Source organism: Gymnodraco acuticeps, unplaced genomic scaffold (genome assembly GCF_902827175.1).
Source record: "Gymnodraco acuticeps unplaced genomic scaffold, fGymAcu1.1, whole genome shotgun sequence".
Classification (NCBI taxonomy): domain Eukaryota; kingdom Metazoa; phylum Chordata; class Actinopteri; order Perciformes; family Bathydraconidae; genus Gymnodraco; species Gymnodraco acuticeps.
The window spans coordinates 115,285-139,891 of record NW_022989937.1 but is presented as its reverse complement, the minus strand read 5'-3'; the positions used below and the strand labels follow the sequence as shown (position 1 = coordinate 139,891).

Below are 24,607 nucleotides of genomic sequence, written 5' to 3'. Positions count from 1 at the left end.
TGTTTTTGTGTGCACTGAGGAGTCTCAAACAGGCGTTTGTTAAATCATTTTGAGATTGGCTTTAATCAATGTTTGAAAATGAATTCTTCATATATGATAAATGAGAGGTAACATTTTATTTATGGTATTATTTCCACATATTTCTCTCCATTCTTCCTTCTGCCAATGGTGTCGCAGTTTCTCGTCTCTCCCGTGTTTGTGCTTAGTGCGTACGCATGGGTTAGAGTTTGCGTGGAGGACCGCACGTTTTCCCGTCAAGTTAGTATTTTATAAATCGCAAACATTGCGTAGAAACTGGCGTAGGCCTACGCCATTTTTTCAGCGTATATCCCTTTATAAATGAGGCCCCTGGTAACATGCTCTAACAAAATGGGTCGGATGTCTCTACGGGGCATTTCAAGATAAATATGGGTTTTGGTTGATTTGATTTTGAACAAGTCTTGGCTTTCCGAATATGAAGCTTCATTACCATATTTAGACGGTAAATGTATTTTTAAAGCTTGTAAATACAGGGAGACAACTCAACCCTTTATAGGGCACTATTAGGTTAACCCTAACCCGTTTCAGGCCTCTGCTGATTGGTCAAATTCCCGATGTTCTGGTATTGTACCCATTGGTTTTAGAACAGCCATGATTACTCAAGTCCTTAACTTAAATACCTAACTTCTATCTTCAATGTCTAAGCAATCACAGACCTTTTTGAAATCTTGTCATGTTTACACAAAGTTGGTTGCCTATACATCTAGTGTCAATCTTCTTGATGAGTTTTAGTGCTAGTTTAGATACAAAGACTCGAAACTGCAATGGCCAAGAAAGCAGACAATTTTTCCTACACTGTATGGATTATGATCATCCAGTGCCGCTTTGATACTGACCCTGACACTCTTCTAGAACGTCTTGAGAGTGCTATTGGTCCGCTTAGTAAGGGCGGTCATTAATGAAAAAAGAACATCGACATAGTGATGAGGACCTCGACGCGAAATACACTGCATTGTCCTTTCCAGTAACCAGTCTTTAAACACTGCGAGAATCCCCCGTCAGAGTTAATTTGCTGTCTGTCTTCTTCTGTTGAGCTCTCTGGCATCCAGCGCGCCACACAAATATGAAAATCCTTAGTATTCCATGCTGTTTTTTTTCATGGAGGGAAGCTAATGTTTGTTGTCTACAGCTAAACTTCTTTCTGTTAATTGATATGACTGCACATACTGTAGTCCCCTTGATCCTCCTAAGCAACAGTTTGTTCTCCTTAGCAACAGTTCATTAGCGATATTTACAGACCTCTGGAATGTCCAAATTGACCAATCAGATTTAAGTACTCAATTAAGTTGTGTAATACAATGTGTTCCATAAATTATGGAAGTCCTGTTTGGAGTTCTGCACGTACAGTATATGTGTTCATTTTTATCAGACTGCAGACCGTCTGAAGCATACATTGTTATAGAATTTAAGTTTGCAGAAAACATTTGGTAAATAAATCAATCTTCTGTAGGAAAGACATTACATATTGCACTAAAGAAATCTATCAATTTGATTTGTCATTTGAATAATCCTGTCAGCTCCTACAATTTGTGCATTATTCACTGAAAGTCCTCTGTTCTGATTCTAGTATTGACGTTTTGTCATGCTTTGTTGAAAATGACACACATACAAAGATTTATGTAATCACCAGTTCACTGTGATTCCATACAAACACTGAGTTAGTGCATCAAACACATTAAAGATTGGTTTTGCAAACTTTTTCTAAAATAAAACAAAAATAAATCTGAAACAATTGTCTTTGTTTCAGAGAATAAGAATAACGGATGGGTTTTAGGTCCAAACATGATTTAGGAAACCTATCCTTGTTTCCTTATTTTCAGATTCTTACACTGGCTTCGTGTTTTTCAAATAGACTTTTATTTTATAAAGAACTGAAGGACCGATATACATGTCTGATTTGCTGATGTACCGACCCTCAGATGGTCTGCATGCTGTCCCCAGAGACAAATCTAAACACGGAAAGATTGCTTTCAGTTTTCATGTGCCACAGATCTGGAACAAACTCCCAGGAAACGTCAGCACTACCTCATTTTAAATTGGGACTTAGACATGTTCCGTTTACTTCAGACTTTAATTAAATAAATGTTGAGACTAGTTATTTATAACTTGCAGAGCACTGTTGCTGCACTGTTTTTCCATGCGTTTAAACTTCTTTGATATATATTGTTGTTTCTTAAAGCCTTTAAGTCTTGTGTAAATCACTTTGGATGTCTTGTTTTTGAAAGGTACTATACACAAATATTTTCCTTGCCTTTATTATTCGCAAAGGATGTCCTGTAATATAGCAATGCACATGATTGTATTTCAGTTATATAAAGCCTTTAAGCCATTGTCAAAAAGAAAACTTGTGAGAGAATGTGAAATGCATTCACAAGCACAGAGTGGCTTATCAGACGACTGCTCATATAGGAAAATAAGTATTAGCCATTAGAATGATATTGTTTTGCTGTAAAGTGCATTCTAAAGTAATTTGAAGTCCTGCTTTTCACAATGTTTATTGCCACCATCAGGATGTACCCATAAGCATGCCGCATTAACACATGTATTTCTGCCAAAGCCAGGCTGCAATTCTAGTTTCTTGTAATGCTCATTACTGCCTTTTTAAAAGGTGTAAATGTCTGTCAGATCCCCGACTGCAGGCTCACTGTCTAAACAATATCCATTATCTCACAATGGAAAACTGCTGCCAGAAAGAATGTAATGCATACATTTGCACTGTAATTGTCACTAGCATGCTTTATAATACCCAAATAAAAACGTCTACTTTACAGTCCACTTGATGACTACACATGGTGGAAACTTCCAAACGCCACCGTTTGTAATGTGATTTTGAAAGTCATTCTTTAACCTGAGGTGAGACAAGGCTGCAATAAAAAGGAAGATGGAAGATTATGGCCCATTTACAAACTGATCCCTACACCTCCCCCCACCCACTTTTATTCTGCGTGTTCATGTGGAGGGTCCACCAAATTAAGTGCCATTTCAAAACAACTAATAAAGAGTGGAAGTTATTTAACCCTGCAACAGGAAGTCTGCACCTAACTTAACTTTCTGCCCTACGCCGTTTGCATGATTTGCATTTTTTTTTTTACATTTAAAAGTTTACACATGTATAACGTTGACATTTTTTTTACTGAGGATCATATACTCATGCCTAGTCTAGAAAATTGTAGACATGTGCATTTGATTGTCACTCTGTATATTAACAGAAAAAAACCAGCAGCTCATTAATTCAGATGTAAACGAAAACAGCCAAACTCCTCTTAAGATTGTTGTACCTTTTGATAACATTTTTTTTTTTTGTCAGAGAAATGCAAATTCTTAACTGTGGTCAAGAAAATATACGACAGTTCCTGTTTCTGCCAGAGAGAGGGGAGTTCGCCCTAAAATGTGTTTACAGCCTCTAGCTTAAATAAGGAGCCTCTTTTGCATAATACATGACAGAAAAACTGAACGGATAAAACAATATATAACTGAAAGTATAGAATGATCACAAACTCTCACCTCAATACTAAGACATTTTTATTAATCATAGATGGATAATGATGAAACATATAGATTGTAAAATAAAGTTATATTGTAATTGCTATCAACTGAAAGCTGCTGATTTCCAACCATGGTTAAGAGAAGTAAGGACAGTGCCTGTTTTTCCTCGACAGGAGGGATGCGTTTGTACCGAAGCTTACCGCTGTATTTACACCCTCCACTTTAAAGAAAGAGCCTCATTCAGACACCAGACGGGGTTCACTCCGTCACGGAGTAGGAGGGTCTAGGGGTCGATTTGGAATTGGGCCTCTGAGTGTATGCAGGAGCAGGTCAGGACTTTAATTAGGCTATAATGATTAAAGATGCAGGTGTTATCCTTAAAACAATTCGCACTGTCAAAGAGCGATGTTTATTTTCTTCGTCTGTACAGCTGGTTAAGAAAGGATTTCTTTGATCATGTAAATGGTGCAAGTGTTTCATCGAGACCAGGTCTTCGATGATCAAAAGAAGCAGAAAGCTCATCGCATTGTTTATGTATTCCACGCAGGCTCCATCACCCCCTTCGCCCTCAGCTAATGAACCAACGTATGAGAAGCGCTGGCTGGATGCCGTCTCCCTGCCCCTGCTGATGGCCAGAGTCTCCAGATACAAAGCGGGCACCAATAAATTAAGGTAAGGGTAATCCTGCGTGATATAATTCACCTCCAAGGTAACACAGTTCACAGAGCACAGTTGTTGGCTTAGCGAGCACTCTTCATTTAAGCGAAGGGACGTTAAAGCCAATATCTATGCACAGGCATAAACGGCTTAAAAGGTCACTTCAGCCGTGATGGAAGGTGTGACTGTGAACACCGGTCAAACTTCTTAATGCATTAGCGTTTTATACATGTCCCTTTTTTGTAGTGATTTTCAGTTGTCTAAGCATTTTTATCCTCTCAATTGAGACAAAAATCAACCTTAGAGGTGAATCATTTTACAGAAATACAGACGGCATCGCAGTCATAGCTTCCTGTATAGAGCAGGGATGGGCAAACGTTTAAAATATTAAACTTGGCGAAACAAGTTTAATATTCTAAAAACCAAGACTTTGTTTATTTGAAATCAGATGAAAACAAACTGTCACGGACCCTGCCGTGTTATCTATGATTACTATACGCTTTTCATTCATAATTTCAGTGGGAGAGAGGGAGGGGGAGCGGCGCTGAGGAACAGCAGAGTGCGGGCTGACAGGTGTCTGTGTTGACATTCCCCTTATTGTGGAATAAGGGGAATGTAGAGACTGGCTACAAGTGTTTTAGGTTCAAGTTAGACATGTCTGGATTAGTGTTCATGACTTCATGTGTATGTCATCTAATGGTTAATCTCAATACACACACATTTTCCGTGCTTTCCAATAGTTTAAAATAGTTTTATTCCACTGTTAAATAACCTGTTCAATACAAACATGCCACTTGTAAAAATGAAATAGCTTTTCTGTGAACTGATATTTGTTTAGTGAGCTTATTAGAGGATGCTCCCTGAAAGATTGTAAAATATCAATGAAGATGTCAGACTTAGTATATTTGTTAATAATTACATACAACACATGGAATTTGTGTGCGTGTGTTCCAAGTGAATCTGCGGCCCCCTGGTGGCCAGTACATACATTATGTGGCCCCCACCACCATCAAAGTTGCCCATTCCTGCTATAGAGCATCTTATTCTCAAGGCTGAATCACATTTAGTTATTCCAGCCCACGCTATTTGTCCGGGCTAGACCAATGACTGACACTTATTACAGAATTGTAATTAAGAAAGTCTGACGATAAGAGGTGAACACCTTTTATATATGGTTTTTATCATTTTTGATGCTTTTCCAGTCTAAACCGACCTTATTGAGTCCGTTTGTGTATGGTCTGGGTAACAATGGATGGTTTAGTGCAAACAGGGATGCTAATGAAATATATCATTAAATCTTACCTAATTGTTTTTCATACAAATTGGAAATAATTCACCTTACTCAGAAATATATAATTAAATATTTTCTAATTGTTTTTTTTATTGTTCAAATTGGAAATGATTCACCTTCCTATATTCCGTATCACTTCACACATTCTGACTGAGCAGAAGTCTCTTCAGGGTGTGTCTAGTTGCACAGTTCAAGAATTGCAGGTACATGACGATAAATAAATAATGGAACTCTGCTTTGCTGAGTTAATTAGAAATGTTCATTAAACTTGTTTATCGGATGCCTCATTAGGTATCACCCACTTTTGACAGCTGCCCATGATATGACAATGCTGTACTGTAGAAGGATGTTTCCAAAGAGGTGAAATGTTGTTGAGAATTAGAGAAGAACAACATAATTACAATAACAAACTATTTATTGTTGCTCAAGGCTGCTGAAATGTAAACCTTAGTTTCACCTGTACTCAAGATATTACTATCCTCTGTGGCAGTTTTAGACCAAATTTACTGGGGTTATTTTATTAGGATATGTTCTGTTGTTCAGTATAAACTCAATAGTGCACACAAAAATATATAAAAAGCTACCACACAATGTACTATACATTTCTACTCCTGTATTTCTACATTGGCTTACAGTATAGCAGCTGTTGTCCGTCTGTAGCACAGTCCATAACCTCAGTAAGGACTTCCTGTTTACCTCTGGGCTTCATTTGGATAAATCAGCACTTCTGCAATACTGAGTCCAATAAACAGTTTAGGTGCAGAGTGAAATATTGAAGACATTTTTTAATTGAAATTTTAAGTTTATAGAGTAGTGACGAAGTCCCTTCCCTTCCGGGGGACCTCCATGGGACCTTATTTCGGAAAAAGTATGTATTGAAGTCAATGGAGAGAGAAAGATTATCTTTCGATCCCGTTTGAATTGTGCCACGAAATACACATATGATGTTTGTCAATTTAAAAGATAATTTTGCAAGTAAAAAAAATTAAAATGTGTCGTAAAACTGTGAAGTAACACATTTTTTTGTGTGAAACCGCTCAATGAATCTACATCTCTGGTCTCGCACCACACACCAAGACGGCCGTCACGTTGGCACATTTCACTTCTTTCTTTCAGAATGAAGCGAAAAGTATTAAAAGAGGTGAAAATCACTGCAAGTCTGGGCATGTTGAGAGCTGTACATACACACAAGGGGAGTTAGTCGGTTACGTAAGAGCCAGCATGCGAGACCGGCTTTACATGGTTTCGGTGTAACGTTAATGTCAGCTAGCTAAATTCACTCTGGGATTTGTAGTCTTTCTAGTTGCATATTTTTCATAGTCTTATATTTCACTATTCACTATCTTAACAGTTTATCTTAACAAACTGTGACTTTTTTGACATGGAAATTATTTTTTAAGATTGACAAACATCATATGTGTAATTCGTGGCACAATTCAAACGGGATCGAACATTAAGTGCTGTTCCAAAACCAACGAGTGTGGAGGGGTGTTGTGTTATCAAGCCCTCAAACAGCGAGTCTGCATCGGTCCTGACTTCACCTGCTGCTCTACCTGACCAGACTCAATGCTGTGTGTGTTCGCCAGGAAACGCTGTTTACAAACAGTTCCTGCAAACATTCACTGATAAGCTGCACAACAAGATAGGCATTTAATATCGTCATACAGATGTTAACAACTTCATGTTACCTCGTATTGTTTTTGGATCATATACCCGTGTTTAGTCTAGAAAACGTTAATTGTGTGAATTGTATTATACGGATGTTTATATTTTCAGGGACTGTTGCAAAAACCAAGCAGCTTATAAACATGAGATTTTAAAACAAAAAGTGGTTTACAAAAATAAACACCATTAAAGATTTTGAGTTTTATTATTATTATTTTTTTAATCCAAGAGCTGCTGATTTGAAACTGTTGTTACGAAAATGTACGGCATTTCCTGTTTCTGCCAGAGAGAGGGGAGTTCGTCCCAAAGCTTGCTGCTGTTTTTACACCCTCCACCTGGAAGAAGGGAGCCTCGTTCAGCTGCGAGTGAGACAACAGACGGAGTTCAATCCATCACTGAGGGGGAGTGGGTCGGGTGTGGTTTGGAATTGGGCCTAATATAGTGTCTCAATCAGGATACTTCCCTTAGTTCATTTTCTAAGTTCATAATTTAGTGTATGAATTTCAACCATGTAATTCTGTCTCAAATTGCACAAACTGCTGTGCCCTAACTGGAATTGACTATCGCTGCTGTTAGCTAGCTAGCACCAACCAGTAGCTAATTAGCTAACTAGTTAGCAACAATCGTTTGTGGTACCAAATCCTTACACTGCTCAATTTACCCTAAAAAAATACCTGTGGCTTCTTTTTAACACCAGATTAAAAATGTCACTTAAAATAAAAAACCTTAAGTAGAACTTACATTTGTATATTGCTGTGTTTCAGAGCAACCACACACGCTGCTAGATTCGTAGCCAATATGGTGACCATTCATTGTGAGAAGTGTCCAGCGTTCCACACTTAACTTTTGAACCATTATGAGTGCACCATCTGGTACTCAAAGTTCATTTTGCTTTCCTTCCTATTGATACACTTTATGCACAAAGAAATAGCAAATGTACGTATACGTATTATGGTATTTGAGACAAAGCATCACTATGTTAGCTCATTAATAACCATCCTTTATGAGTTTAATTGAGTACTGTTATCATCTTTTTCTATGACATACACATAATAATGTGAAATAAATAGCAATGTGAAATATATGACAATGCAGCTATAAACTACAACTAAGACTTGGGGAGTTTATATACCTTAAACTTGACAATTCTCCCGAATGTGTTCACTGCAATATCTCGCAACTACATTTTCTCTCTACTGACTTTGAACTTGGGGTGTCTTTATATACCGTATTAGAATCTTCCATACGTTTTATTTGTAGTCCTATTGTACATTGTTTTTTCCATATGAGTTAACAAAACGTTGATGGTATTATTGCAGGGCAGTTCATTTACCCAACATTTCTAATTTTGGTTTACAGACACATTTGCAAGCAGCTGCATGTTCAAGTTTACATAAAGTAACTTAAAGCCACAAATCATTCCTTGTTGAAGTTGTGCTTCGTAATATATAATCATGAGGAGCTACCATTAGTGTTGTTGGGAAGAATTGTTGACTCATCTAATGACCTCAGACTGTGTTGTTAGTGTCTGATAGATTATACACCCTTTAAGTGATCCTGGCTGGTACAGATGCTCCCAGATGGCATGACAAATAGTTTTCCCAAAGTTTTTCTCTCTTTTACCCAATTTAAATGCATTCCATGAGGTGGAACTTGTTCCTTTGTTCATGTTCTTGAAACAAGACCACGTGGAAGGCTGACAGAGAAAAATCAGAGAGCAGACCTCCTTTCCTTTCCGTGCACAGATTCTCCTGGCAAGACCGATATGTCAGACCAGACTCCTCGGTCTGACAGTGAGACGTTCTCAGCCTTTTGTTTAAGCTGTACAAACGGATACATTTGAAAGGGAAATTAAATGGTTTATTATCTAAAAGTGTTCAATAATTTGCATACCGTCCTAGTCGTGATATGGAAATATCAGGCTTTGATAATGCGGTCTGTTTTTTTTCAGCTGGGTGTTACTACAATCAGTTTCATTGATTTAAAGTTCAAATGAATTGGGAATCAAAAGCACACACATTTTTTATCATAAATTGTGGTGAAAACTAAATAGCCTAAAGCTTGCCTGTTTCCTTGCCTCACTAAGTGGAAGACGGCATGTCTTCCACTTAGTGAGGCACATGTTCCCTCTCATTGCCATTCATAACATAAATAACAGCTGAACCAAAAAACCTCTTCCCCAGAAACACTGAACATTTATTTATGTTGAATTAACACATTTTATTTATGTAGGTAGTTGTGCTAAACCAATTTATTTGAATGCAGATATTTTTTATTAATTTCATCTTTATTATATTCATAATTTTAGCTCAATATTTTTGAATAGAGTTTACTCTAGTTTAATTCCAACTAGACCCATATCATTTCAGATTTTTGTTGTTGCATTTACTCTCTTTAAAAAATAAAATACTTCCAACCAAACCCATTTTCAGTATACTAAGCTTGATAATATGGCAATACACTTTTTTTGTAAAGTCAGATCAATTTAGTAGTAATTTCTACATAAAATGTAAGAAACATACTGTGCTAATTTTCAGGTTCATATTAGTATTTATTTAGTGTCTCTACTGGGACATGTCTCCATGCTTTAATGTTCAAAAAGCTCTTTATTTTTTTCATACTGCCTGTGCTGCAGCACCTGTTTTCTCTTCTGCTCTGATTGGTTAGCTGGCCCTATCTGTTGTGATTGGTCAACCGCTTAGAGATGTGTCAGAGATGTCCCTAAGCATATCCGGTAAAATGTATAGGAATGTTACATTATGATGTCACTGTGTTATGGAAGTAAAGAAAGGAGTCCAATGGAGGTGTTTCAGGCACTTTGGTTGGGAACTTCGGGATTTCAGCCTTTGCAGACCATTTACATGCACAAAAACCTATAGAACACACTACAGGAAAGGGAGAACCCCAAAAAGCAGAATAGCGCCCCTTTAAGTTTCATTTAGTTAAAAGTCCCATGTCTACTAATCATAATTCCATTGTTGAGGTCTACTAGAATAGATTTACATTGTTCAATGTTCTAAACTCACATGGTTTTCTCATACAGCATCTCTGTATAGTATGTGTATTCACTCTCTGTCCTAAACGCCTTGTTGGAGCTCCTGCCCCCCCCTGTGAGCCCAGTGGCCGTCTGCGAGACAGCGAAACCCAGCGCGAAACCAGCTCGAAACCAGCCCGAGCACACACACCTGCAGCCTGGCTGGGAGTTTGGACCAATCCACGGACTTAACGTAACAGCTCCGCGGATTGGTCCATTTGGACACTATACCCAAGAAGAAAACAATGGAAAAAGAGAAATCTCCAACGAGGCGTTCTGGGGCAGCATAGACAGGTATTTTCTGTGTTAGAGTTGTACTCGCTACAGGGTGTACTTTGAGGGTTTGTGACTGCAGACCGTTTACATGAATAAAAAGCTACATAACACAAGGGGATGGGTAATAACCGGAAAAGCATGTCATGGGACCTTTAAAATTATTAGCTGTTGTGACTATCTCTACTTTTGATACATTCAAATAAAACAAACAAAAACTCTTATTTTATTATTTTATAACAAAATGTAGTACGACCATCCATTAAAAAACTAAAACATTTTTTTTTTCTTTAAGTATCCTCCTGTATTTTGACCAGGTGATACGTCCCTGGTCCGTCTGAATGGATTTATTCCTGCCTAGTCAGCAGGCGAGGCACAGTAGTTAGTGCCTTGGGGAGCGGCACAGATGTATGACAGAATCCCCCGCTCCCTGTACCCTTCTCTCAATGAGGATTTCAGTCCTGCTCACTGAAGGTGGAAAGGCTTTAGCAGCTACTTCTGACAGGGTTGTGTTCTCCTGACAGTGATCCGCCAGCTGTCTGTCACTTTGATTAATCTCTGCCTTTGGAGCTCTTCATTCAGTGCACATTCCCCCATCACTGCATGCCCTCAAAGGTTTTTGCTTTAATTGAAAGGGATCTTACTGATGTACTGTAGATTCTGTGTCTAATATCATTTCATCAGTTGCACACTCTATTTCTGCAGTAAGAGAAACATAGATGTTTTGCCAGACAAAGTATTTTAAAAAGAACTCTTTATAGAGGGGTGCAGGAACGAGTCCTAAAATCTGGAAATGATTCACTATTTTACAACTTCCCGTTCCATTCTAGAAGTCACAAACGTTTTGAATGATGCCTGAAATGATTTCTGTGGTTAGAAATGTTCATGTTTTGTTCTACAACATAAAATCCGTCAATAAACACTCCACTGGTAAATGTCTGAAACTTCAATTTGTCATAAAAACATCAGCCACCTTTTAGCTTAGCGGTGGTGACGTGAAGTCATGTGACCGTGATGTAGTTTGTTTATAGCCTAACGTTAGATTTTTACTTCTGTCAATTGCATTTACGCCTCAAAAACACAAGGTGGTATATATGCAAAGATTACCTACATGTAAGTATCATAAACGTTTGTTCGACACAGATCTTATTTTCTGCTATACTCCAAAATTCCAATGGACAAATCCCATTGCTTTTAGTTGAGGGAGCCCTTGGGATGCTAACTTCCGGGTATGCTTTTCGAGAAACAGCATTACCGCACCACTCTCACATGACATTTAACATCTTTCTGTGGAATTAACCTTCATATGAAACAACACATTGTACTTGATTGGCTAAGGGGCGGGACATCTGACACATCTCTAACGGTTGACCAATTACAACGGAGGCGGCCAGATAACAGAGCAGACTGGGCTCTGGTTTCAGACAGAGGGTGAAAAGAGGTGCTGCAGCACAGGCAGTATGAGAGAAATAAAGAGCTTTTTGAACATTAAAGCATGGAGACATGTCACAGTAGAGACACACAATACAAATGATGAACCTGAAAATAAGCATTACATGCCGTCTTTAATTAGTGTGATACCTACTGTACTGTATGATGAGCAAGACATCTTCACAGCCGCTACTGTGTGAATACATTAATGTCTTCTCCCAGGCAATTATATGCTGCCAGTTGATGCTCTGTCCTTTTTAATGTTGAATCTTGATAATAAAATGAAACGCCTTAGTTGAAAGAGATATTACTGATATGCTGTAGATTCTGTCTTACATAAGTTTATAAAAAAGAACTCTGATCAAGTATATGTGATGCTTTATAGTTGTACAAATCACAGCATTAAGCAACATTGGGTCAGGCACACTTACACAAATAATTTTCACCCTTTACAAGTAAAAAACAACAACATTTCACTCCAGTAAAAATCATCCCTGAGGTGGCGCTGGGTCAGTACACAGGCAGCGGAACATACGATTTTAACAAGCCTATTTCAGATACAGTAATACGTAGTATACGTCTGCTCACCAGAGGATTTGTTAGGAATGCTGACTTTGTAATGTGTGTGTGTGTGTGTGTGTGTGTGTGTGTGTGTGTGTGTGTGTGTGTGTGTGTGTGTGTGTGTGTGTGTGTGTGTGTGTGTGTGTGTGTGTGTGTGTGTGTGTGTGTGTGTGTGTAGGAGCTGTCTTGGAGGATTTCCTTCTTCATACTGCACATCCCATGCCTTCCATTGCCTCTGTGTTTTTTAATAACCTTCACCTCACGTTTATCTACAACAACTCCCCTCTTCTCACATGCACTACCTACCTAGCATTTCCCCTAATGTTGCAAATGATCCCATTATATAACATCCATTAGATAACCATAACATAAAATTGCTTCCTTTTTAAATAGCATCTCTGAGGCTAAAAGTGTCAGCAGCGTGCAAATGCACTAAAAAGGAAATGTCAAAAAAGTCATGTTTTGCTGATTAGTGTGATCTCCCTTTGGGTGACCTCATCAACACCCTGTCTACTGAGAAATTCAATTGTGTCAGAAAAACACTGCGCTTATCCTCAGAGCTATCCGAGGACATGACATAATCCCCAAAAAAAAAAAAAAAAGACTAATTTGTGCTGCAAAACACAAAAATACACCACCAGTGTTTGCCATCAACACTCAAGCTCTCCTCGTGTCTCTCTGAGTCCTGTTTCCAATTGCTTCAGAAGTTTCCCCCACACAGTTAACAGTTTTTTTGTTGTCGTTTTGAAACAAAGGGTTGTGGACTTCAAATCTAATTTTAAAGGAGACCTATCATACAAAATGCACTTTTTAATGTCTTTTACAGTATACATGAATATGTATGTGAATCAGAAAATAAAAGCCTCTCTCTTTTCCTCCGTACCCAAATCTTTTAAAAACGGGGGTACAACGAGCTGATCCAGATTTGCTGCCGATATGACGTAATTTCGGATGGCGGACCCACAGAAAGTTGCTATCAGAAACAATGCCTGACGTGTTTCGGACATAATATGGTCTTTGTTTACATTAGCAAGCATCGCTAACACTCAAAGCTAACCTGTACTGGAGAGCACATGTGTTTGAAAAGGAGGAAATAAAAAAAGAACTCACCTTGTGATAAACCTGCAAGAGAAAAAGCATTTGAGCTCCATACTGTTTCAGAAATAATCCTTGATGTGGTTTAGAACAGGATGGCGTTTTATCACAGCAGAATTTAACTTTACCTAGTAGAATTCTGATCAGGCATTAGGTCCGCCTCCCAGAAGGACCCAGAATCTGCGTTTCTCTAACAGGGCTGGAATAGAGGGGTATGAGAGATTTCTAAAATGCATGATCTGTTTGGTATTTTGAGCAAAACACATCATAGATATGTTTTTATATATTTGTATATATCTGAGACCTATTTTTAGGCATATTATATATGCCTAAAAATAGCATGGTTGGAGCACTTTAAAACAATGACCCTTTTATTTGTTGTGAAAACTTTTTAGAACATGCTGTCCTCAACAGTAAAAAACTCAGGACTATGGACTTTGTGTCTCATAAATAAATGCTCAATAATTTAGCAAGGCCCTTAAAGGATGTTATTCAATTGAAATGACCCTTGGAAGAAGAAAGTTCCCCCTGGCTTCAAGTGACTTCACAGAAGTAACTAGCAGTTTGAGATTCACCTTGTGCACAATGTCTTTGAATCTTCTGCACAATCTAATGCTGACCTCCATTCTCCTCCAGGTCCAACTGTGTTGAAGTGTTTGCCTTGGATGGAGCCAATACAAATATTCTTCAATGTTGCACTGCAGCAGAAAGCACCGACTGGCTCCAAGCAATATCTACAAATATCAACGAGTTGACACAGGAGAATGTAAGTCCACCTCTTACCATTAAAGGCTTTATAGGATCTCTCTGTGAGTCTTGATCGAAGTTGAAAACTGTTATTTTCACAATTGTGTGAACATCTAGTATCTTAACATGGGGGTATTTACCCACTTGTGAAGTCAATAAAGCAGTGTTGATAAAGAAAACACAGAAAAGTAATAAATATGTTTTGCCCACAGTTTTCCAACCGTCACATAGTGTCACCATGGTGTTAATAGACCCTTCCCGTCAAGCACTAATTGAGTCACAGGGCCCCCCCCCCCCCTTCTGCTGACAAAAAGAGCCTTTCTCATACCTAATTAATGACTGTAGTAGTCATTCGCTATGTGCACTCTCATTTCCTCCTATTTCACTTTGATTATCGTGCTGGTGATGTGATGCATTTTCGCCAAGGACACAGACGTACTGTATGTCGATTGCGCAGCTGCCGTTAAAAGAAAAAAAAGTGTGATTCATTCCTGCCTGCATCACCTAATTGCGGACGTGGAGTGTGATTGCTAAATGGCCAATCAGGATGTAATTGTGCGCCTGCTTTCGGATGGAGCAGAACTTTTGTTTTAATGACCTTAAACCTTTAAATAGACTCGGCGACACCCTCGGGTCCCACGTGTGTTTTTAATGTGAAGGACTGTCATCTGGAAGACTGCTCGATGCTGTTTGATGTTCTTTTAGAGAGACGAGAATAATCGGCAGCTTGTTAGTGGCTAATTAGGTAACAGTTCTTCAGGTGAGAATTTACCTTCACTTTGTAACTGAGGCGAGACAGCAGCAGGCGTCATGCTGAGCAGGATATGCTGACACAGCAGGGGTCCCTCAGTATTAAAATGCTTTGCAACATTTTTGATCAGCATCAAAATACATAGTAAGAAGTCAACGTTTCAGAGACTCCTAACGTTACCTTCTTGGAGCCTAAACGTGGTTTTCAGATTGCATTAAACATGTGTGACATCCTCTTGTTAGTACATTTTAACCTTCAAATGAAAAAAAGGTTAAAAGACAAAACAATAAAATACATTATTCGTTTTGCCAGCCAATATGTGTACAATAATTACTGTGAGGTTTAGATTATGAGCAAGAAGTCTACACAGACACATCTTTGAATACATATAATATGTGGAACCTCTCCAAGGTAATGTCGTCAAATAATAATTGTCTTATTTGATAATGGAATTATCACATTTCATTTCATTCAATTAATAGTAGATGTGTTCAAGTTTTTTTTTCTGTCTTCTCAAGTAACTTGAATCCAGTTCAATGCCAAGTAAGACTTCATATAGAAGGAATATGCTTTTGGTGAATTGGTGCATAATATGAACTCAAATCACTAGTATTATTGAATAGAAAGAATAAGAAAAATATGAAATGTGTTAAATAGAAACAATAATTATTATATGATGATACAAATGTGAAGAAACTACTTTAGAAAATACTGATCCAATATATATTTGTATTTAAATGTAATAGTTTTTTTATGATAAAAAGTTCAGTGCAGAAATGTGCAATATGATCCAATAAGTCCAGAAATACTTGAATTTGGTAATAACACATCTATATACAAATTCAGTTATTTGTCTTCTTAGACCTCAAGTTGTACATTTGAAAATACTGAAAAAACATGAATATGCACTATTTTTGGCAGAACAATTCAAAACAGTTTCCTAAAATATCAGGTTTTGTCAAGCAGCAGCAAAAATATATAATAGGGGTGGACAATATGTGATATGACTATTTCAAGGCTTTCTCAACAATACTATTTTAAGGTGTTTTTTGGGGTGAGGATAACTTTTGTAATAATATATATAACAGCTTCTTCTAACTGTCTTTTTTTTTATCTCACAGATAAAGATTATCAACAAATACTGCTCTTCAGATGATCAGGTATGCTGACGTATCTTCTGGAAACCATACTGTATTTCATTACAAAAGTCACATTATATATGATAGCAGTTACAACTAAGTATACTATTATTTGATAGTGCCTTTACAGATACAGACAGAAAAGGCTGTGAGAGCCCAGAATAAACCTTTACTTAAAAGTGTAATGGACATCCCTCACAGCCACGACATCTTATAGAGGAAATGTTAAACAGGTGTAAAGAATCACTTAATCTGTGTACAATCTAAGCGCTCCAGCTCCGGTTTCATCAACAAGCCGAGAAGCACTTTGGAAACATTTTGAAACTCCTATTTACCGTTCAGATGGGAGTGAAGGAGACAGGAAGAGAATGTGCATTATACATCACAAGATCTAGAAAGTGTAGCCAATGAAGCAGTGCAGTGCATTCAGTAAATATACAGATACAAACCTCCCCAATTCAATCTGAGGTAGAAAAAAGGGTAAGCTTTTGCAAACAGCTGGGACTGCAGCACCACTGCACTGTACAGTAGTTCTTTAACTCAACATCTCTGACTGTACACACACTGTTATCCTGGTTCGTTGATTGAGCAAGAAAATACCTGTTGTGTATGTATTTTTCTTTAAATACAATTCGAAACATGCAAATGTCATCCTTTGCAGGTTGTTCACATGGGCTGGGCGTGTGAAAGCCCTGAGGGTAGCGCCGCTGGTAGAACCTCAGCTTTCAAGTTCCTGGCACTGAGAGGACCATATTTTTACATCTTCAGAAGCCCCCCGGTAACTACTCTACTGTCATTTTCCAGTATTTTACACTTTTAATTTCTCATTCAGATCTGATAATAAGCTCATTTGAAATGTTTTCTCCACACATGAAGCCTATCACACACAAAAACACTCAAACAGCATGATCAAAACTGTTTACTTAGCTTAGCATGGATGAGAAAAACATATCTGGGCACTTTTTAGGTACTTATTGTAAGTCACTTTGGATAAGTAATGTAATGTACTCTGCCATTTCATCATGACCTGCCCTTTTTTTGGATAAAAGCAGCCCCACTCATTTGACTGGTGGTAAATGCAGAATTCCGATGTCTTTTCCAATTTACTAGCATAAAATATGAATAACAAATAGCTAATTAGCCATTAGTGGCTCAAATCGTGTGGCCAATCAGGAACATAGTTATGTTGCTCATCAACAAAAGCCAGCTTGCTGCAGCTAGTGCTTTCTAGCTGTTGGCCAATTTTAGAAGCCATTGTTTATCCATCTGGTTACAGATATTAGCTAGTTTACTGTTACCCTCTTGCTAATATTCGATTGTATTCATGGCTTTTTCAATATATTCTTTGACTTGTTCTGACCACAGGGAAGTGACATATGTAGTATACTCTCATCTATGAGATTGTGTTCATGCCTTTTTGAAATTGTTTTTGAAATAAGTCAGATTTCATGCTGCTGCTCACTGATCTGTGATGGTTCCCCACTGTGCTGCATGGTCTATGTGTTTGAAGCAAGTGTGCAGCATCTGTAATATACAGTATGTTTCAGTTTATTGCACAAGAGAAGACAGGCGTGCAGTTACTGGTGATGAATTCAGATGTTTGATACTATTGGAAAACCCCTAATAGATTGCAGGTTTATACTTCCAGCTAAACTCTATTCACTCTTTTCAGGTTGAAGGTATCATAATCACATCTTCATAATAATAGCAGACCTTTGTTTGGTTAGACTGTCTGTACTGCCATTGTTGTTGTGACACCATACAGCTCTAGTATAATTGGCTAATGATCGTTTTATCACAGCCTGATGTTACTCACTGTTTCAGCCAATCACACTTTTTGTTGCATATGCATTTTGTCCTTGCTGACATTTAAAACAGTGTATCCCACTGCGACAATGCTGATGCAGTGCAGTAGGTGCAAGATCAGGAATAATTTATTGATACCCGGGGGAAATTGGGTTATGTTAAAAATAACAAACAGATACAAATACAAATATAAAAAGGTAAAAATATACTAAACTACAATGATACAAATATGTTAAAATAGAAAAATATCTTAAATAAATATATATATATATATATATATACATATATATATATATATACATATTACATAATAATAATACTTGTATTTATATTGTAATAAAAAATGCTGAAAAAATGGGATTCATGATTAAATGAGTTGCATGAAAAAACTAGAACCGTTATAATAATACATATATATAAGTTTGACATGTTTAATATAAATTGATAACTATAATATGAATACAAACGCAAGTTTAAATGCACAGTAAATAAATAACTACAGTGTTAATAAGAATGTAGGTTGAAATGAACAGTATAAATGAATAACTACAGTATTAATGCCAGAGCACGCCAGAGTATTGCACAGTGTAAGATGCAGCGCATTATCAAAACAGCAACAGTCACAGTAGGGGTGTAACGGTTCACAGAAGTCACGGTTCGCTTCGTACCTCGGTTTGGGGGTCACGGTTCGGTACGGGTTCGGTACAACAGGAAAAAGAAAAAAAAAGTCCCAAATGCATAATTCCAGGTTTGTTGTTATTTATGTTTGAACAGTAGTGCAAGTTTCAGTTTAAAAATAAGGAACTCTGACATTTTGAATAATTAACTGTATTAAACAGTTAAAAACAAACCACAAACAGTACCACACTCAGATGGCCATATTATCTATAATGGCTGATGTCAAACAAAAAGGTTTCATCAAGCTGTAAAACTAAAAAGAATGTCTTGAAAATATTACATCATAAATAATAAGAAAGTGTTTGAAGAGCGCATAGTCGTTGAAAAACATATGCCAAAAGCTTCCGTTATTTATTTTGGTCTCTCGGCTCTCACGTCTCTTGGCTTCTAACGGAGCGTCCACACAGCAGCGTGCGTTGACGCTTGGAGGTGGGCGTATCTGAAGCTTGGGGATTTTTTGCAAGCAACGCAACCTACAACCAATCACATGAATCTCCCGCCCCCGACATACAAAGCAATAGCAATGTTAAAACGAAGTAAACTGGATATAAAATCCCCAAACAGGCGAAAACCTACCAGATTCATCCACTGTCTCTGCCACCTCCCTCCATGCCTCGCTCCTCCGGTTTGTATCCCGGTAGATCAACAGAGACTGATCATACAGCACCGGGTGATTCACTACCGCTATAATGAATTTTCCCTCCATTTTTTTGAATATGAGGAAATGACCTGCGTAGTCTCTCCGAGCATACACGCGGTTTGATTGGCTAGCGCTTGTACTGGCAGATTTGCATAAACGGGATTTCATTGGCTGACACCTCCGTTGAGGCGTCAAAAGTTGAACATTGCTCAACTTTTGACGCCAGCAACGCTCCACGTCGCTTCCCAAAATGCAGTTCGGCTAAAAGTGACGTCACCCCATTCAAAGTAAATGGGCAGAAGCGTTGGAAGCTTCAACGCACGCCGCTGTGTGGACGGGCCGTAAAACAGCGGGGATCAGCTGTTGAACTGCTGTTGTCTTTTCCCGGGCTCCGGTGATTGGCAAATCTGGGTGATGCCTTCTGATATGATTTAGCATGTTTGGCGTGTGTTACCATTAGCATACCGCACCGCTATCGAACAACGCCGACACACTGTCCTCGTCACCACTCGCACACCTCATTGTTATTGTAGTCCACAGGGAACCCGAAATGTTCCCACACAGCTGATTTAAAAGAAGCAGGTGGGTTCTAGCCATGGATGTATAATAAGAACTGGATACAGCGTGGGAGGCGGGGCCTCATTCATTCCTATGAGAGCTGCTCATTAGCGCATGATGATAAAATGGCTCAACTTTTGAGAGAGTGAAACGTCACAGATTACCCAGCATGCCTGAGAAGTACCCGTATGTGCACTCATAGAGCATGCGCAACTTTAACCAAAATGCTCGTTCACATCAAGCACGTCAATTTGCGTACACGTAACAGCACCGCGCGTTCATGACAGCATGGTAATGGGTTGTTGTTGTCATGGATTTGAGATGAACGAGGCGGCAGTTAGCAGCTAGCGGCTAGCTAGTAATGATGCTAATGTACACATCAATCGTTATGTACTTATATTACGCTGTAACAGGATCTAGTGATATCCAACAGAGCTTCATTTAGCATGAAATAATTATTGCACTGTAGCCTATAGCCTATATATATATTTATATACAGTGCAATAAGCTTCTTAGTGCAATACGAAGCTACAGGGACGTTAATAATGTCGGTAATATTAACTTTATTTAATACAACATTTACGGTACAAGATTTAATCATACAGCCCATGTAGTATGATAATGAATTACAGCAAACATGTGCAATATATCCATTATTACAGCTCCGTGGGATGGCAGTAAGACGATATGGATCCGTTCTTATTGTGCAGCTATGGGTAAAGAGAAACGCAACTCACATTGGTTTCTCATACAGCATCTCTGTAAACTACGTGTATTCACTGAATTTCACTCTCTGCCTTTAACGGCTCGTTGTAGCTCCAATAGCTCCAGCCCCACCCTCCCTGTGAGCACAGTGCGCTCTGATTGGTCGGGACACGTAACATGAACGTGCCGGGCGGCGCGGTCCCGTGGGTTAGATGCGCGTTCATAATGCAGAGGGAAATAACTCTCAGAATAACGTTATTAGCACATTTTTACAACTTGAGGAATGAATGTTTTTAATAAGGGCTATACAAGTGTTCATACTGGGTAGTTTATTTAGTTTAAAAAAAATTATCCAACGAGTTACAGACCACTCTTTCCCCATGTAAGTCAATGGGAAAAAGTGTTTCCGGGCCTGGCAACCAAACGGAAGTGTAGTACCGCCGTTTGGCCAGCACGAATATTTTCATCTGAGTCCGGCGCACTTCCTGGGGGCTTGGTTCTAGCTCCTGTGTGTTATCTGAAATCGCCATACTAACTTTTCTTCTTCTTGTATTTTGTTCGTTTTGTTGTTGTGTTTCTTCTTGTTCTTCATTTGTTGTTTAAGGGCGGCTGGAAAACAGCTTTTAGGCGCAATACCGCCCCCTGGATTATATATAGTGTAATGGATACTGCCCTGAATGACAGACTTTTTTCCCACTCGTAAAAAAAAAGCCCTATTCGTCGTGTGACTGCATGTGCCGAACCGTGACGTCCGAACCGTAACGGTACGGGACGAATACGGATACCGTTACACCCCTAAGTCACAGTAATGAATGCCCTCTAGGATGTCACAGCCTTAATTATTAAATGTGGTTACACATGTGACACATGTATACAACATTTAAAGAGTTATTGTATTAATGAATTTGCATGCCGATGGCACTACTTATATTCTTTAACTCTAGCCGATGATGGACAATATTATATTTTCAGTATGCATTCCTTTTAGATTTGACTAGTTTGGATTCAAAGTGTTTTCAGAGACGACCTCACAATTGGGGCTCTTGCCAGAGGTGGAAAAGCCTTTAAGCATGCAGGTTTTTAACAATGAGATACTTAGTATTTTTCACTGACACAAACTTTAATTAAATCCTTTTTGGGTTGAAAGACATAATAATTCTACCTGAATTAATTTAAAATGTAACGCTGTAATGCAGACCCGCTGGCAGTGACACCTAAACTTCAGTGTAGCATTTACATTTTTTTAAATATCTTATATCTTGAGTTTTCTTATATATATTTCAGCAGTTGTTTTCTGAAAATGCTGTAGTGTTTAGTGAAATGCTGTGGAGTTTAGTGAAATGCTGTGGAGTTTAGTGAAATGCTGTGGAGTTTAGTGAAATGCTGTGGAGTTTAGTGAAATGCTGTGGAGTTTAGTGAAATGCTGTGGAGTTTAGTGAAATGCTGTGGAGTTTAGTGAAATGCTGTGGTGTTTAGTGAAATGCTGTGGAGTTTAGTGAAATGCTGTGGAGTTTAGTGAAATGCTGTGGTGTTTAGTGAAATGCTGTGGAGTTTAGTGAAATGCTGTGGTGTTTAGTGAAATGCTGTGGTGTTTAGTGAAATGCTGTGGTGTTTAGTGAAATGCTGTGGAGTTTAGTGAAATGCTGTGGTGTTTAGTGAAATGCTGTGGAGTTTAGTGAAATGCTGTGGAGTTTAGTGAAATGCTGTGGTGTTTAGTGAAATGCTGTGGAGTTTAGTGAAATGCTGTGGTGTTTTCTATGGAATAACGTAGGTGAACATGGATCATGTGCCCGCTGTGGACCGAATGCATTGCATCTTAAATTATGTATTCTCCAGTTGTGGAGGTGGGCTGCCTTTTGCTCTGGGTCATGACACAGCAAAGAAAAAGCTATCAATGGTGGACATTGATAGCAAGAGACTTTTCTCGGTTCTCTACAAAAAGCTTCCAACTTTTGTTGGAATTAAAGAGGACATGTCATGCTCTTACATTCATCTTTGTATTTAGTGTCTCTTCTGGGACATGTCTCCATGCTTTAATGTTCCAAAAGCTCTTTACTCTTCTCATACTGCCTGTTCTGCAGCACCTCTTTTCACCCTCTGTCTGAAACCAGAGCCCAGTCTGCTCTGATTGGATAGCTGGCCGTCTCTGCTGTGATTGGTCAACCTGCTTAGAGATGTCCCGCCCCTTAGCCTTGACAATGTGTTTGAGCGTGTGATACAGTGACATAGTGATGTCACTGTCGCAGAAGTAAACAAAGGAGTTCAATGGAGGCTTTTCAGGCAGGGGGGTGAGAGAAACTCCATCTGGAGGGAACCCGGGTATTCTATCCTTTGCAGACCATTTACATGCACAGACACCTATATAACACACTCCAGGAAAGGGTAAAGCACAACATTCTAATATGAACCTGAAAAGTAGCATAATTTGGCCTCTTTAATTCCAACAAAGCAACAGAACTTTAAATGAGCCTCAAACAGTTGATAGAAGAATAAGTAAATATTTAAAAGAAAACTATAGTCCATTGTAAAGTCCACTTGTTAGCTTTGAGGACTAGCCCTGATGGACTATATATATATATATATATATATATATATATATATATATGATGAAGAAGTGTTGTTTGGCCCGAAATGTCTCTTGTTTTCAGCTGAACATTCCACAGGCAATAAACGTTTCTGAAAGCTTTAACAAAACAGAACATAGTCTGATGTGAGCAGGTGTGAGCAGCGTTAAAGTATATCAGAATGCAGAGCAGTTGCCAAAAATGAAAAGCATTGTTTAACTCGACACAGACCACTCAAACAGGACAAACAAATCCTGTTGACAAGGTGTAAGTGAGAGGGGTCATCAGCCAAATACAAAACGGAATGCAATAAACATAATGGTTGTATTTTAGCGTTGTTAGAATTATGTTTCCATGGACTGAAAGCATTATGCAGCTGGTGGCTTGTGAAATGCCAGACCTGTCCCCCGGCTTTTGTTTGAAATATGGCAGTAACCAATATCCAAGCAGGAGAGAGGACCTGAATATGTTGCAATGATAGCATTAGTGCATGTGCTTTTATGGAACACGCCCGGAGGTAATAATCCACTGAGTAGCCTCTTGTCGGTCTCTCTCAGTTAGCGAGCATGCCAAGTCCTAAATGCAAACTTTTAGCCTTCATTTTATATTCATTCTAACCGAGAGATATTCATAGCCCGTTACTAATAAGTCCTTCATACCACAACATGATTATCTCATCCAGGTCTGTGAAAAGGGTACTGTGAAATAAATAATCACCCTGTAAAACATACATAACTTTTATGTAAGTTTCCAAACAATTACTAAAAGGTTAATACATGGAAATGGTTATGCTCACCCTGCAATATGTGGAAAGGCAGGATGATGGTTTAGATTTAGATTTGGAAAGTTGCCACAAGATATTAAAAGGTCAATTTGATAGTATTTTTTGTATTTTATAAAGGCCAATGGTAACCACACACTATCAACCGATTTCCTTTTCTGTGTTACAATGTCAGTCATGTAACCTTAACCCTAACTGCCCATGACTTGCCACTTTCCGGTAAAACGAAAAAAAGAATCTGCGCCAAGCGGCAAAATAATTGTTTTAGGATTTCTAAAAGCTGGTGTGGAGTGTATTGCATGTTTAACAATAACAAATGTCCAGAATTATGTTTTTAATTACTTCCTTACTTTGATAAACAAGGAAAGTAGAAGAGATATGAAGCCATCCACAGAGAGGACGAAAAGCATAAACAATGGACCCCAGTCGGTCAATACCCGTTCGTCTGTTGGACTTCCTCTCAGCTAAATGATGATGCTAATGAGGTTAACGTCCATCATCACAGTAAACAGTTGAAATTCAAGGTAATAAATGTAGGCGTCGAATACAAATATGTAACACTCACAAGCCAAAGAAACCCCAGTTTAAGCCTACTGCCTGCCACTTGTTCAACATCAGAATGAGAGGACATTTATCCCGTATTGATTTTGATTTCACTATATAAACGTTGATCAGCGATCTCCAATGACATTGCGTAATTGATTGC

At 38.4% G+C, this 24,607-nt stretch overlaps 1 protein-coding gene across 1 annotated transcript in view; it reads left to right on the top strand.

The window, feature by feature from the left end:
- The window catches only part of sntg2 (syntrophin, gamma 2), a 134,049-nt gene that overhangs the window by 64,164 nt on the left and 45,278 nt on the right, over positions 1-24,607 (top strand). The window contains exons 9-12 of the mRNA XM_034210070.1: positions 4,073-4,197; positions 14,169-14,298; positions 16,152-16,190; positions 16,831-16,947. Of these exons, the coding sequence (XP_034065961.1) occupies positions 4,073-4,197; positions 14,169-14,298; positions 16,152-16,190; positions 16,831-16,947 (411 nt within the window). The remainder of the gene's footprint in view (positions 1-4,072; positions 4,198-14,168; positions 14,299-16,151; positions 16,191-16,830; positions 16,948-24,607) is intronic.